The sequence below is a fragment of the Grampus griseus genome (genome assembly GCF_964374135.1).
Source record: "Grampus griseus genome assembly, chromosome: 2".
NCBI classification, from domain to species: Eukaryota; Metazoa; Chordata; class Mammalia; order Artiodactyla; family Delphinidae; genus Grampus; species Grampus griseus.
The window spans coordinates 93,154,226-93,170,625 of record NC_139018.1 but is presented as its reverse complement, the minus strand read 5'-3'; the positions used below and the strand labels follow the sequence as shown (position 1 = coordinate 93,170,625).

Here is a 16,400-nt window from a genome sequence, read left to right as displayed (position 1 = left end):
CCTTATATGGTGGAGAGAGTGGCAGGCGGATTCTTAACCATTGCGCCACCAGGGAAGTCCCTACGTCAATTTATTTTCAACCTCCATCAGATCAGCTTCTCCCTTTTGTTGCTCTTCTCTCCTAACTCTTCTCTCCTCTTGTATTTTGACTCCTCTGTAGTTCTTCAGTATTTTGAGAAGATCATCAAAAATATTACTGTTGTAAAAACAGTAACTGGAGTGCTAATGTCCCTTGCCTATGCCTTGGTTCAGACCCTCATTATTTCCTAGCTAGATCATTGCAGTTGCCTCCTGACCGATCTCCTTGCCTCTAACCTCTCCCTGCTTCCAGTATCAGTGACTGCACTCCCCAACTTCCTGTTCCTGCCCTGTTTAAAATCCTTCAATGGCTTCCTTTGTGACAGAAGCCACTCTCTATGCAGTGTGTGAGGTCCTGAGGTCCTTCACAGTCTATGGCCCCCTCCCCGACTTTTCTGGTGTCATCTCCTTCTATCTACCTCTTGTCCCCTTTCCTCTAACCACACTGATCTATGGGAAGTGAGTGTACCCATAATTCTCACATCTTACTGTCTTTGTCCAGGTGATTTCATCTGCCCAGAATGCCCTCCAGTTCCCGGTCACTGTGAAAACTCCTGCTCATCCTTCAAGACTCAGCCTCTTTGTACTTAGCTCTATAGCCCTCCCACAGGAGCTTGCATATACTTCTATCACATGTGTTTAGTACGTAGTGTGACACGCTTCAGTTCTTTTTCTCCTCTATTTGACAGTGAAAATTTTGAGGTTAAGGGATTATAATATAATCATCTTGGCAACCCCTCCACCACTAGATAAGTTCCCAATAAATGTTTACAGTTGAAAGAATCTGCACAAAGTATTGTATTAGTCAATGTGGAAGAGACAGAGGAATAAGCTAAAGCTGTTGATTTTAAAGGATTTAGATATTGCAATACTGTGAGTTGATAAACCTCTCATAAATTAAAATGCAAAATTAAATCATTTTTGTGATAGGGGTATGCCTTGCATACAAGTAAGGGACTACAAAAACAAATTAAAAATAAAAAAAACTTCTGTTGCTACTTAAAGAATTAAGAAATCTTTCTCCCTCTCTCCCTTCACCTGAGACTGAGGCTACTGAGTTAAATCATTCATAAGTTACCCGGATTATTTCTCACTCCTTCCCTCTCTCTTTCCCAACATTTATTCAACATCTATTTAAAGACTGTTCCCTATGTGCATGGTTCTAAGCACTGGATACAGCAGTGAGTAAACCAGATACTGTCCCTGTTTTCATAGAGCCCAGATCTAGTGGGGGAAGAAACATAAAGAAATAATCCATTAAAATAAGGTGTCATAGGTGTCACAGGAGGGGGAGGGAGGTGGTGTTTTGGAAGCATAGGGGAGGGGCACAAAGACAACCCATAGGAAGTGTTATCTAAACTGAGATCTGAAGCGTGAGCAGGAGTTGGCAAGATGAAGATCCACTGAGAGCAACTGAGCCTGTTTGTAGCTGAGGGGACAGCTTATGCAAAGACCCAGATGCAAACAGCATGGTGCCAAAGTAGCTAAAAGAGGATAAAGCTGACTGGAGTGTAGAATGGGAGGGAAAGAAGGTTGGGAGAAGAAACTGGGATGTAGGTTGGGACCAGGTTCCTGGCTTAGGTCAGGTAAATGGGCTGGAGGGGGCAAGACCAGAGGTAGGGAGACCATTTGGTAGAGCAAGCGTGTTTGCATTAAGGTAGCAGCAGAGGGTAGAGAGAAGTAGATGCATTTTAAAGATGTTTGGGAGGTAGAATAGACTAGATTTGGTAACACTCTTGATGAGAGAAAAATTATAGGTCAAAAGGGACTTTGATTTTTTCTGTAATTTTTTAAAAGAAAATTTACTCAGGCATTAGTGATATATCAAAAATTAATAGTAGTAATAGTAAAAGTAAAAGGAGATGTAATTAAGCAGGTATCATGCTTGATCACAGTTCAAGCAATTTGGCAAATTGTATCCTCTACTTCCCTCATGTTCCTACCTGGCCTTCTGCAGGCTTTTGGTTTGTGAGCCCTGACCTTTCTTAGAGGTCAGCTTATGTGAAGGAAAGGCCATTGCCCCTGCCCAACACAATTTCCCTACATGGCTTCTGGGCTGTCGGTGCAGAATTTGCATTTGGACATTGACTTGAGGTTCCAGTGGCTTGCCAGCCATGTCAGGGCATACCTTATATGTCCTATGGTAGCAGCCTTTCTTCCCTTAAACTAAAGATGCTAATATTTATATAAACATATCTATACACACACATATAAACTGAAATTTGAAGGGAAATTCTGGATGTGAATGCAACTCATTAACTCTGTATTTGATATTTAGTGTCTTTTCTAAACATGATTGGGCCCCATGTTTTCTGCTTCACAGGTGTATATTTTTTGTAATTCTTACTGTAAAGTCTGCTTACTTAAGATAAAAGTGGCAATCAACAGGGACATGTAAGATCAAATAAATCTACTTGTCGCAGGTTGAGCTCTCTGGGACTCTGAGATTTGTGTGTAGGAGTGCTCTTGGGAATGACACCTGTGGGGTTGCACGGGAAGTAGATTGGATAGAGGGAGAACTTGCACTGTGATGCGGTCACACAGTGGCCTCCCTCAATTGATCCTTCAGGGACTCTGGGCCCAGAATGGCCCTTCAGGTTGTCCCAGATGAAGTGAAGTGGATTCTACCTCCGTGCTTACCCACTAACCAGTCACTGGATGCAGATTAGGGGTGGTAGTGCTTGACCTTGGGCAAAGCAGCTTTCTTCAACCAAGGGCAAGCCCTGGAAAGGCTCTTAGCTGACAGCTGTCAGCTACCAATGCTTTTAGCAGCTGAGGAATGAGTACCTCAGTCCTGGAGTGGGGATTTGGGCAGCATATCACAGCATCCACCACAACGTGCATTCTTAGTGATAAAAGATTTACAAATTTCATTTGTGGAGAAAGATTTGTATAGTAGCTTTACATACATCACCTCGCATAATTTTCACAATGACCCTGTGTTATAGGTGATGGTAACCCTGTTTTTACAAACGAGGACAGAAGCCAGTGAGTCTATGTATGGAAGGTTATATACAAAATGAAAAGAATTATACCAGGCTTCTGGGGTCCCACCTCCTTGTACTAGACATTCAAGTTCAAGTTTTGGTAAAGTGCCTTGATTTTTCGTAAGACACTGTCTACTTGACATGCTCAGTGCTGGTTAAAGCATGTGGATCTGCCTTTACATAGTAATATGGATAATCCCTCATTCGTTTTTTGATGAAGAGCATAACCTTAAGCTTTATGAAGAGTAGGATTCAAGGAAAGTTGCCTAAAGGGTGAAGAGTGGATCTGTCACTTCTTCATTAGTCTAGGCTGAAATTATGGATAGCAATAGAACCTCAGAGAAAGCAGTACACCTTTGGATGATGGAAAATCGACTGATTATGAAATCACTGCTCCCTCTTAAAATTCATTTTGTTAAAAAGAAATCGGGGTAGCATAGGAATTTTCCTCCCTCACCCATAACCTCTTTTTTTTTAAGAAGGGGAAGAAGAGAAATTTCTGAGTACACAGGCCCATTCCTAGAAAGCAGGGGGAGAGGGCAGGTGGTGAGCTGAATCAGTCTTCATCACCAAAGTGGCAAGATGCTACTGGCTAAACCTGCTGCTTTTTGATAGGAAAAGCATTCAGTCTAGCAGCTTGTTCTGCTATTAGATTGCCTCACTGAATGGGTAACTGACCAAGTTAGTTAAATAAACACCCCAGGAATGTTTACTAATAAAGTAAGATCTGAAAAGAAGGCAATGAAAGGAAATGGGTTTTGATCAGAATTTCAGGATGATGTGAAATGGTTGGTGGATGAACAAATCAGAATTGAAGACTTATCTTTTCTTCACTCAGAAAGGCAACTGAAACAAACTGGTTCTAACACAGCCCTTAGAGACTGAAAATAGTTTTAAAAATACCATTTGTAACTGTGATTTTGCATTTGTATCCCTGGCAGTTTGGAATGATAGTAATTAATAACCTAGTGTCTAGTCTTTACCTCAACAAGATGTGCTAGAACACCCTTGAAATAGAGGCATGCACACGCTCCTCTTCCCCACAACACAAAGCACCCTGAGGTCAGAAAGATGTTTAATCAAGGTTAAGTCCCACTAGGAGTAAGCAGATTTTTAACAGGGAGGTACATACTCATCTCCTATTTATATAATTATATAATTTCTTAATATTATTTTTCATTTCTCTCAGTTAAAGTGTCTTGCGTTCTAAATAGCCCTGGAATCAAGGGTAACGGCTCGTCATGCGGTTACCAGGTCATTCCAGGCCTTACATAATTATAATCATTTGCTATCCATAAGCAACCAAGTCACCTGTCTACTAGTTGTGTACTTCCCTCTTTCTCAGAGGCTGTGGGAGGGTCCTTTTCAAACACTGGCCGATTACAGTCCTTATGCAGAGTAATTCAAACGCTATCCTTCTTCGGATTCAATAACATAAACAGCTGATTTACAGTTAATTTTGTTTTTACCTCTTCACTCCCTTCTTGTTTCTAAACAAGAAGATAAACTGATAACCATTCCCAAATATGCCAGCAATGTGCTCCTTTGTTTTTGAATGGAGATGTACAACCATCCCCCTTGCCACCTTTAGCAGGGCAAGAAGAAAAATTTTAAAGAACATCTTTAAGCTAGCTCTCTCTTCAGAGCTTGGGTTACTTGGCTGGGATCCTAGCTCTTGAATATACTCCTCATTGGATGTCTGGGTTTCTGTCCTCTACCATCCTAGACACAGACTCTCCCCAGCCCATCCTGTGCTCATCACCAGCTCCCTCTCTGGCAATGAGTCCCAGAGAGAGCACCTCTGTCTTGTAGCCCTCTGCCAGAAGTAAACTGGGAGGTAAAACAAGTCTGTGGTAAGGAGAGGCTGGGCCTGGGGGAGATTGGGTCTAAATGGATTTTCTCAGATTAGGATATATTTTATTTTTTTAACATCATTTTTCATGCCGTCATGCCCATCCCAATAGTTCTTAGACTTTGGAGAAGAAAGCCTGTTACAGCCAGCCAAAATGATGGAACTCATTAATGCCACAAACATTTACTTATTAGGGCATTATTCAAAGATATATGAGAAAACTGTAAGCCGTTGAGACAAAGTGCATTGAAGCAACACATCTAAGTTACTCCTTGGGCAGCCCAGAAAGAGGAATGGAGACAGGATATCTCTATGCCCTGATCCTTGAATAAGTTTGCACTAGAAAATTATCTCATTGCATGGAAGTGAGGCCACTGCTGTTGGCCATTCCTTGGGTTCTCTGAGCCCCTATTTTCTCTACAGTAGAGTCTCTTCAGTAAACAGCTTAAAAATGACTATTATTTAAGTCCAGCCTGCTGTTGTCCTTACACAGTAAAACTCTTTCATGAAGCATCTCACTGGTGTTGGGGACCTGATGAAAACTGCCTCTGGGCTCCTCTTGCCTAGACTTCCCCCTCTACAAGTGCACTTGCCCAGCTCTGTTGTCAGTGTCCCCGAGAAGCCTTCACCCTCTGCTGTTTTTCCTCCACAGCACTCGGTAGCTCTCCCAGCATACTTATCACATTCTCCTGGGCATCACAATCATTTGTGTATATGTGGCTTAGTTCTTCTACTGGACTGTAAGATCCTTGAACTAATTCAGCTTCTCTCCCCATTCCACCATGGCAACTAGCTTGTACCTTGCGGGGACTCTCTAAATATTTCTTGACGTGATATCAAAATTGTTGTGCCATCTGCTTTTCTCCATCTAACCTCAGAAGTTTGTTTGATGAGAGTTCTCCTTGGTCCTGACACTAGTTTTAGAATGTTCTCCTGTTTTGGAACTTTCAATGATGCAACACTTTTGAAAGCTATTGGAAGCATTTTATCTTATCACATTGTTTAAAGGAGGTCCAATTTTACTTTTCACAACCCTGAAAAACCAGGTCAAAGATAATCTGGAATATTTTATAACCTCTCTGGATCTCAGTCTTGAAAGACATAGTATCTTTGTTACTAAAGCCTTGTACAAGAGTAGTGCCAGCACTGGGGGAGCTCTGCATGATTATGTTGAGCTGTGCAATGCAGACCTGGCCAGCGAGCTGATGAACGAGTTATTCTTCCAGTAGAAGAGATAGCTTAGCAACAATCTTAATGCTAGCATAAATGGAAACAAAGCAAACTTACTATTTTGGGGGCCCTTTCGGGTGTTTAAAAAAATTTTTTTTTACAAAACATCCTATGTTGTATGAAATTAAATATGGCTTGCTGTTTTACCCATATTCTATGTTTGGGAAGTTGCTTGAAAAACTACTGGCCCAACAAATTGGTTTCTATCAACTACAACATTATGTGGGTTTCAATAGCTGAAGGCAATTTTTCCATGTGATTACATACACCGTACCCTTCTATGGAGAAGGATCCTGAAATGTACCACAGAGAGAAAATTATATTCTCTGGGAGATGGGTGGTTCTGTTTGATTCAGGGAAGTGTTTGTGAGTCTTTGGTTTTCTCTAAGTATAGTAAGGTCTGATGAAAAATTGGGTACTGAAATGCCTGATAAGGTTGAGCCCTGTTAAACTTTGTGAAGAGTCCCCCAAATTCATGACAAGCGGATCAGTCTTCATCATAAATACCACTGTGCCGCCTTTATCTACACTCCAGAATTTGACAGATCGCTGAAACTCAAGAGCTCTTAGTAGCCCATGAGCCCTGAGGCTGAAATTCGAAGTAAAGAATCAAACCCTGTTGAACTGTCACCCCTCCAACATTTCTAAATCTTTTCATCTTTCTGTACCATGTTCAGATGGTGTAATAGAATATAAAAAGTGTCCTAGAAGTGAGAAGAAAATTGGGTTCTGTCCTCAGCTCTCTCTGACCCTAGGGAATTGATACCACCCCTCTGGGCCTTTGTTCATTCAACTATTAAACAAGTGGGAACTAGACTGATTGTTTCTCAAAGCCTAGTCCTCAGATGATTTGCTTCAAAATCATCTAGGGGTGGCATGGGGCTTGCTATAAAAATACACTTTCCTGGGCCCCACTACAGTCCTGCGAATCAGTGTTTTTGGGGTATGAGGCTCAGGAATCCTTTTTTTTTTTAAAATAAGCTTCCCAGGTGATTCTTACGCTCATTAAAGTGACTCTTCTAAACTTTTTGTTGCAGTATAACACACTCGTTAAGAGTTGGAGGATTATAAAATTCGAATATCTTTAAGATCCTTTCCAACTTTAAAGAATTCTAAGAATCAGTCCATTCAACACATTTACGCATGGGCACATTTATTAACAAGCATGCAACTTTGGACTCTGTTACCCCCTTTGCAGATCAGAGTTGCAGATCAGAGTGTAATTCTGCATGCTGTGTAATGGTCTCTCAGTGATTTGGAAAAACAGAATGTTTTTCAAATGTGTGGCCTCTCTCAAAGGTCAGTTTACTGTAGAGAGTGTCGTAGGTCCACCGGAAAGTCTGTTCAAATTTGATCTGAATGTCAGAATTTCATTATACTTTCCATGTACACTGACCAAAGCATAATACTCAATGACAGAAGACTGTTGCCTGGGCGGGAAAGGAGATACCTGGCTGTATTTCTGATTTGATTACAGAACCAAACTCTATTATAGTCATTTAAATCCAAGCTTCTTTGTCAATAAAACTCCCAGTCTTTGACCTCCCTCACAGAGGGCCTGGGATAATATGCAGGTAAAAAGTATTTAAATTCCTCCCGAAGTGGTACACAGATCACTGTGCTAATGACTTTCCTCTGAATCAACTGGTAAAGTAATAGGCTTAAGAGTCTTCCAGTTACTAAATAGTGAAGTTGTCTCTTTTCCCAGGCAACTAGAAATTGTTGGGAATTTTCTAGGAAAAGCCATCCCCTTCAAATAATGTGGCTGCCTTTAAAATTATCCCCCTGCTTTTAAACTTTTATACAAAGCCTTCATTTTTTTTGGATTGTTTATTTCATGCCCTATGAAACAGGTGTGTAAGCTTCCTGGTTTCCCACAAGTGAATAGACATCTCATCTTTGTGTGATACTAGGTGAACTCCTTAGCTTGCTTCAGTTTCCTCAGCTATGAAATGAAGGGGGAGAGCAGATGGATGCTTACTCTCTTCCAGCTCTAACACTTTCCATTCATGTAGAGGAAGGTAGCGTAATGTAGGGAAAGTCATGGGCTTTGAAACTGGACAGACTTAGGTCGGAATTTTAAGTTTCCTCAGTTGTACGGCAGGGGGTAATGATATGTTAGTTCTCAGGGTTATAAAAGCATGTGGGATAGGGCTTGGCACAGAAAGACATTCCAGAAAGGTGAGGCTTCCTGGCTCCCTATTCCTCCATGGCTTTTCGCCTGCACCTGGTTAGGCCTCCTCTTACTGATAGAGTGAGAAGCAACCCCCTGGTCCTTATTCAAGTGCAGGGACAAGATTTCTGGGAAGGGAAACCCAGCAGTCCTGTGGGTAACAGGTTCTTCGTTTCTTCCTGAACTGGGGACCACTGGGGCATGAAGTTACCATTTTGGGTCTGGTTGAAATGTGGCAGGAGGTAACTACAGAACCAAAGGTCACTGTTGCTATAGATGTAATGGGGGCTCACCAGAGCCCGCAGCAGGTAACGAAAGTCTTCTCCCTGGGGAGTAGGTGGGGTCACCTTCTCTCTGCCGTGAGAATCCAGGGAGGCTAACAGCATTTGAGAGTTGGAAGCAGCCTTGAAGACCATTAGAGAGGAGGAAACCAAGATACAGGGAGGGAAAGTGACTTTCCCATGATCACACAGCCAATCAAGCAGCAGAGGTGAGAACAGTCTCTCTGGATCCTCCGGAATTCACACTCATGACCCTCTTCATTTCAACGCAGATGTTGTCAGCCCTGGTTAAGAGCTTGGATTCTGGAGGTAGATAGATCTGGTTAACCTCCTCCTCTCAATTCTGTTATCTGGGGCATAAGGCTCCACCTCTCTGGCCTGAGCGGTCTCAACTATAAAGTCAACCCTACCCGTGTGAGCATTCACAGGAACACTGTATGTGTAAGTGCTTAACAAAGGGTCTGGCACAGTCAGCTTCCACGACAGAAGGTTCTAATGATCATTAATTGGCGTTTTCAGGAAGGGCTGCCATCCCTTCCCTCTACACCTGCAGTTCCGAGCCGAACCCCACCCTCTCCTAACCCCTACGCCGCCACGCTGCAGCGGGCTCGTCAAGGCGCGGAGGAGCCCGGTGCCAGGGCGTGGCGGTCCCCAGGCTCACCTGGCGAGGCCAGGAGCACCTTCGCCCCGCAGCACTGGAAGCAGTGCAGCAGGGACTTGCCGCGGATGTTACAGTTGAGGCACGCCATGGCACAGCCCAGCTTGGCCAGCCCCAGCCACAGCCATACGTAGGCCGGTTCGTTGCCCAGGAATATCGCCACGCACTCTCCCTGCCGGAGGCCGAGGCGGTCGCGCAGCGCCCTCGCCACTTGGTTGCTGCGTCGGTCCACCTGCACGTAGCTGAGCGTCTGGTCGCGGAAGATCAGGAACGGCTTGTGCGGGCTCTGGTGTGCCCTCTCCAGAAAGGCGTGGAGGATGGTGCGCACCGGCCGGCGCTGCCCATAGCTGCGCACCTGCCGGGCCATCCTGGCCAACCGCAGGAAGTAGCTCACGTCCTGGAAGAAGTAGGGGGAGCAGAGGTTCACCAGTAGCGGCAGTAGCAGCACCCCCGCCAGGACCGCGTAGATGACGGGCAGCATGACGGCGGCCGGGGCCCCAGGTCCCTCGAGGGCAGAGGGCGCGCTTCGGGCGTGCAGCACGGCGTCGGGGCGGGCTCTGGGCGGACGACTGGCGGGCGGCACAGGGGAGCTCTGCGAGGCGGGGGCGACGGCGGAGCGCCTGGGCTGCCGGCACCGTTGCGCGCTCTTGGGCAGGTGGAGCGGTGTCTGGGCTGCCTGGGTTTCGGGGCACGACCGGCCGGCTGAGCCCGCCCCCTCGTCGGGGTGCAGCCACCTGCGCGCCAGGCCCGCCCCTGCGGTCCTCCCAAGGCGGGGAAGGCGGATCTGCGGCTCACTGGGGCCTCGGGGCCGCCTCTCCGCCCGAGTCTGGAGGTCTGGGGGCAAGGCTGGACTCCCCCGTGGTGTGATCTTATCAAAATGGTGACCGTAAGACACCTTAGAAGACGCTGAGAAGATTGGAGGAGATAATGCAGGCGCAGGGCTAGTGTTATTCATTGCTGCCCGAATAGAGTGCCTTATAGAGACTACAGATTGTTAATATCAATAGAGAACCTTCTAAGTGGGAGACAGCCCTATTAGCGGGCACCAGGTACCACTGCCAAATCAGAATTCCATCTCTCCTTCCCGGTCCTGGGGGCATTCCGCCTACTCTCTGTTTCTCACATTTGCTTTCCGACACCCCGCACCCCGCCGGACCCCGCCCAACCCCCAGGCTAATTGCCAGGAGGGCTATTGTGACAAAGAATTCAGGGGTGAACAAAAGCGCCTGCGATTGCCGCCTCCCGCTCATCCCAGCCCCTGGGCAGTGAGTGAGGATGGGACGCTCCAATCCGAGACGTCCCTTCGGCCCAGCTAGCCCAGATTAAGCTTGAGGTAGCGCCACACTGCCACATGAAACCAAGTTCCGGTGAGGTTTTGATTAGTTATAGTACGTTGTTCTTTAGGTGCTCTCCCCTTCCCCCCTCCTTGTATGTTGAAAATTCTCAAGTATTGTCAGTCCAGTTCAATTCAATTTACTAAGTGGCTCCGTGAGAAACTAGCACCAGAGGAAATTAAGTAAAAGTTATTGGCATTTCTCAGAAGCCATTTCTTTTTCTTTTTTTTAAAAAATACATCTTTATTGGAGTATAATTGCTTTACAATGGTTGTTAGTTTCTGCTGTGCAACAAAGTGAATCAGCTATATGTATACCTATATCCCCATATCCCCTGCCTCTTGCGTCTCCCTCCCACCCTCCCTAACCCACCCATTTAGGTGGTCACAAAGCACCGAGCTGATCTCCCTGTGCTATGCGGCTGCTTCCCACTAGCGATCTGTTTTACATTTGGTAGTGTATATATGTCCATGCCACTCTCTCACTACGTCCCAGCCTTCCCTACTGCCCCTGTGTCCTCAAGTTGGTTCAGAAGCCATTTCTTTTAGGGTGATCCTTTCTTTTAATTTCCCTCAGTGCTGCTTCTATACAGAGTGAATACAGGCTGCTACGGAGGAGGGTCAGGATTTAAGTAAAGCAGTGTTTTACTCTCTTCCTCGTCTGTGTTCCTGCATTCATCCGTTTTATTCTTTTGAGACAACCACAAGTAATGAATGCTTACCCCTGCCAGAAACTCTGCTAGGGGCTTCCCTGTATGATATTTTTGGAGCCTCACAATCATCTAAAGATGGCACTATCGTGCTCATTTATAGACAGGAAAGGGACACTGAGAGAGGTGAATTAAGACAGCTAGCAAGTGATGCATGGGATTTTGGAATTGGTATCTTTTTGTTCCCAGGCCCACTCTTTACTGTAGCAACATGTTATGCTGTTCTCCTATTCTGTGGGTTTCTTTCCATGTTTTCTTTTTCCTTTAGCAATTTTATTTTTTCCCCCTTTCACGATCTCCCCTTCCCCCACTTTTGTATCCCCCTCTTTTTATCCATGGGACCTGCTCTAGCAACCCTTTCCCTTTTCCTGACTCTTTCATGGCCAATCCAGCTACTATCTAATGACTGGTTGCGTCATTTCCCTGGAGAAGAGCCGGGGGCCTTGGTTATCCCTGAGGAGAAGGCTGTAGTGTAAAAGTAGAGATCAGGACAGAAGCCATTCTGTAGTGCACCTCTTTCTTCATGTTGAAGCTAGAGCCAGGCCTCCTTTTCCATCCCAAAGCCACCTGGTCCCTTCATGACTAATCACTTCAGTGTAGCCTCCTAGACCTCTCTTGTGTTGTTCTTAAGCAGCTACTCTTTCCCCAGAGTCCTTGATTGCCACAAATGCCCACTTTCTCCTCTCTTACTCTGAGGATCACTTTAGCCTTGTGCATCCACAGTGTTTCGGCTGCAACTGAAAGAGAACAACGCCCAGACTGGCTTAAGCAGGCACAGGAGTTTGAGACTCAGAGTCCAGGGGTAGAATAGGCTTCAGGTAAGCCAGTTTCCCTTCTGCTCCGCCTCCTCTGTTCTCAGGCTGATTCTCCCATCATGGTCCAAAGATGGCTGCCAAGCCCTTAGGGGTACCTGCTTCCAGTGTCGACTTCAGACAGAACTGTAAGATTCTTTTCCATAAGAGGAAAAAAAAAAAAAAAAGGAAGGAAAGAAAAAGAAGAAAGAAAGCCCTTACTGGGTTATGTGCCTGTCTTTGTGGACTGGGGGGAGAGAAATGCTGATTGGTTTAAGCCAATCAGGGCTCACCCATGGAACTGGAGGTACAGTCGATCCCACCTATACCATACTATGGAAAAATCAGGGTCTTATTAAAAAGGAAGTGGGGAGAAGAAATGAATTTGGGGAAACAATTAGCTAACTTTTTTCCCCAATGATTCTAGCTTCCAGCCCGGGTTCCACTTGGTGCTCTACCACCAGCCTAATGGTCTTCGTGGAAATTTTGCTATCATCATCTCGCCAATGCTCAGTTTTCTTCAGTGACCCCCTCATTGCTTCCCATCCTCTTCCACTCATAGCGTCTATAGACAATTGTCATATTTGTACAGCATACTAGAACACATCTGGGCTGGAGCTGATCAGATGCCCTGGGTCCTGCCTGGCTCTCTTGAGGAGGGAGAAGATTGGTAGCTTAGCACATTGTTTACCCATTCTAGAAACATCTGCTGGGAAGCTCTGGTTTATAAAATGAAGTTCAAACTTTAATTTCTGGCTCTTCTGATGCTGACTTGAACTTTCACTGCACTCAGTTAACAAATATTTATTGAGTTTCTACTATGAACCGAGCATCATGAGGCACTAAGTATTTCAAAATGGATGAAAACTTAATTGCAACTACTCCTTTTCAAGAACACTTTGTTTTGAAGAGTCTGGCCTACACCCTCCTAAAAATGCCCTGCATATTCCTCTTTGTATGACTTTGTTCTTGCCTATTTCCATCCCTGAACTCTCCACCCCTCTAAATCCCAACTCTTTAAGGCAGTGGTTCACAGATTCCTGGTTTTCTCAGTCCAGTAGCATTTCAAAGTAAAGTACCAACTTAAAAAATTTCCCAGTAAAATCAGCTGCCCCTAGCCAACTACAGTCTGTTTTTATTACTATTTCATAAAAGAATGACATTTTAGCATTAAAAAGGAAAGTATAATATCTCTTTTATGTGGAATCTAAAAAAATGGTACAAATGAACTTATTTATAAAACAGAAATAGAGTCACAGATGTAGAAAACAAACTTATGGTTACTGGGGAGGAGGGGAGGAGGATAAATTGGGAGACTGGGACTGACATATACACATGTACATATATAAAATAGATAACCAATAAGGACCTACTGTATAATACAGGGAATGCTTCTCAATACTCTGTAACGACCTATATGGGAAAAGAATCTAATAAAAGAGTGGATGTATGTATATGTATAACTGATTCACTTTGCTGTACACCTGAAACTAACACAACATTGTAAATCAACTATATTCCAATAAAAATTATAAAAAAAGAAAGTATAACTGAACCGTACACTTAAAAATGGTTAAAATGGTTAATTTTATGTTATGTATATTTCACCATAAAAATATACACACAAAAAAAGGAAAAATACACACAAAAAGGAAAGTATAGTCCTTTTCGAGGAAGGATGAAGACAACATTATACCAACATATAGAAAAGATAGAAATTAAAATATTTTTGAATGCAGAAAAAATACAACTTTTGTTGGTTTATTATCCATAGATATTATTTCTATATAAGTTTGAATGTTTAGAAATATAAATTCAGTAGTGAAGCATGAATTGAACCAAACCTCTTGGACTTTGATGTAACTCAAGATTGTTTTATCACTGAGGTCTCAAATGTGGAGCTTCCTTACCTTAGTGAAGCTGCCTAGTCCCTTCTGCTCCCATGCCCCCACAGCCACTGAGCCTACCTGTTACCTTCATCAAGATTCTAGTGCCTTCCTGACCAGTCACTTCAGCCTCCTAGACTCCTTGTTTCCTTAAACTTTCTACCCAGAGCACTAGGTTACCGCAAGTGCCCACTCTCTTCTGACCCATTCTGAGGCACTGCAGGAGGAGTTCAGGAGACAGATGTGATAACTGGAGCGCACGTTGACACCTGCTAGCCTGGGTCAGGACTTCCCTGATGCTTCACCCCAATTCGTTCATGTCTGCTGGTGTCTTAGGGAAAGCCTCCCGGTGGCAGTTCCTAACTCCCTTCTATGTCCCCAGTCCCAACCTCAAATGCTCTATAAAAGCAGGTGGTCTCTCCTCCTACTTTATGGGCATCAAAATTACCTGGAGAACATGCTAAAACACAGCTTGCTAAGCCCCACCTGGATAATTTCTGATTCTGTAAGTCTTGGGTGGGGCCAGAGAATTCACATTTCTAAGAAGTTACCAGAAAATGCTGTAGCTGTTGGTCCAGGGACTATACTTTGGGAATGATTGATTTAACCCAATGGTTTCCCAGCTGCTCAGCAGAGCCCGAGGACTTCTGAGGAGCCACTGAGGAAAATTCATTGCAGAGCATGGGAAGGGGACTCTGGGACCCAACCCAGCTCCAATCATAGGAGCTCTATGTATATGTCTTTTACATATTGGACCATCATGTAGACTTCACATGAAAAGAGTGCTCCTATAACCTTTTCTTCTAAATACTCCAGCCTGTGTGGATCTATCCCTTGTACTGGACTTATAAACCTACCACACAGCTTGGCTGTTGATTATTTCATGACTGTTAGTTTTGCCTTCCCAATTAGGATTCAGCTTCCTGGAATGAAGTAATGGAGCATGAGCCTTGAAGTCAGAGGACCTGGGTTCAAGTCTTCGTCTGTCATGTATTGGCTGAGGACGCTTAGGTAAGTTACCTGAACTCTCATAGCACCTTGTATTAATTTTGTAGGCCTTGAGACACCTAATGCACGGGGACTATTGTCAACAAAAGATGTGTAGGTTATGAAGCCTGTTGCTTATGTAACGTTACTTAGTACAGATAGGAAGTGTGTGTGACCAGTCCATTCAGTGGTTTATAGGAAGATTCATCTCTGACTGTGTTGTCTGCCATGAATCAAATTGTATTTCTTGAAATGTGGGTGCCTGCTATCCTGTTGAATGCCTAATGTAGTAACATTCAGGTACAGATGTACAGGCTGTGTAGGGAAAATGTAAGAGTATGGTGAAGATGGAATATACTGAGGTTAGCCTTTCTTTTGGAGAATGAAGGAAAGGAGAGACTGAAAACAATTGGTTGTTGGTTTAGAGATGAGGGAGTAGGGCTCCCCTTTTTTTTTTTTGCATCCCAGTGATGCTTACTAACTACACAATCAAGACAAAATACAATTTGAGAAAAAGACATTTGTTCTCATGAGTTCTAATCAGAATGCCTTTGATTTGGTGTTGAATTCTAACTGAGGGAAAATCCTAGTGAATCATTATTGCTTCTAGTGCTAACATGCGTGCTTCATAAAATTTGGTTTCAACCCTCTCTGTCCTCTTTCAGTATCCCACGACAACCTCCAGTTCCCTGTCCCCATCACAATGCACTCTTTTCCATTCCTGAATGTGTGGGTTACTTCTTTACCCCTTTGCCCTTCTCTTGTAATATCATCTTCTTGCCTACTTCTTCTTCTTTTTTTTTTTTTGTGGTACGCGGGCCTCTCCCTGTTGTGGCCTCTCCCGTTGTGGAACACAGGCTCCGGACGCGCAGGCTCAGTGGCCATGGCTCACGGGCCCGGCCACTCCGGGGCACGAACCTGTGTCCCCTGCATCGGCAGGTGGACTCTCAACCACTGCGCCACCAGGGAAGCCCTTGCCTACTTCTTAAATGTAAAAATTTCTTAGGGTGTGTCTTCACCTTTCTTCTCTCTGTCTCCTTCTCTCTAGGTAGCCTCATCTATTCCTATTGATGCTGAGAATCCCAAGTCTAAATATTCAGCCCTCACCTTCTCCTGAGTTCCACATCTGATTTGTTATGGTGTACTGAATACCTCCATATGAATTCATTTATTTAGTCATTCACTTATTAATTTATTCATTTAGCATTTATTTAAGGTGTACTAGATGAACACTACTTCACAGCGAAGCAGATAGGGCAGATATTATTATTCTCATTTTCAGGTCAGTGAATTGAGATCCAGAGAGGTTAGCCGATGTGCTGAAGTTCAGACACAGCAAGTCAGTTCTGGAGCAGGGACTATAACTTAAGTTTTCCGATTCCTATAGGCACTGGTCTATAAAGTGTTGTGGGTTGAATGGTGTTCCTGCCACAA

The 16,400-nt window shown here is 44.2% G+C and overlaps 1 protein-coding gene across 1 annotated transcript in view; it reads right to left on the bottom strand.

Moving 5' to 3' along the window:
- Positions 1-9,919, bottom strand: part of SLC27A2 (solute carrier family 27 member 2) — a 55,567-nt gene extending 45,648 nt beyond the window's left edge. The window contains exon 1 of the mRNA XM_082648578.1: positions 9,263-9,919. Within this exon, the coding sequence (XP_082504704.1) occupies positions 9,263-9,740 (478 nt within the window). The 5' untranslated portion in view covers positions 9,741-9,919. The remainder of the gene's footprint in view (positions 1-9,262) is intronic.
- Between the last annotated feature and the right edge of the window lie 6,481 nt (positions 9,920-16,400).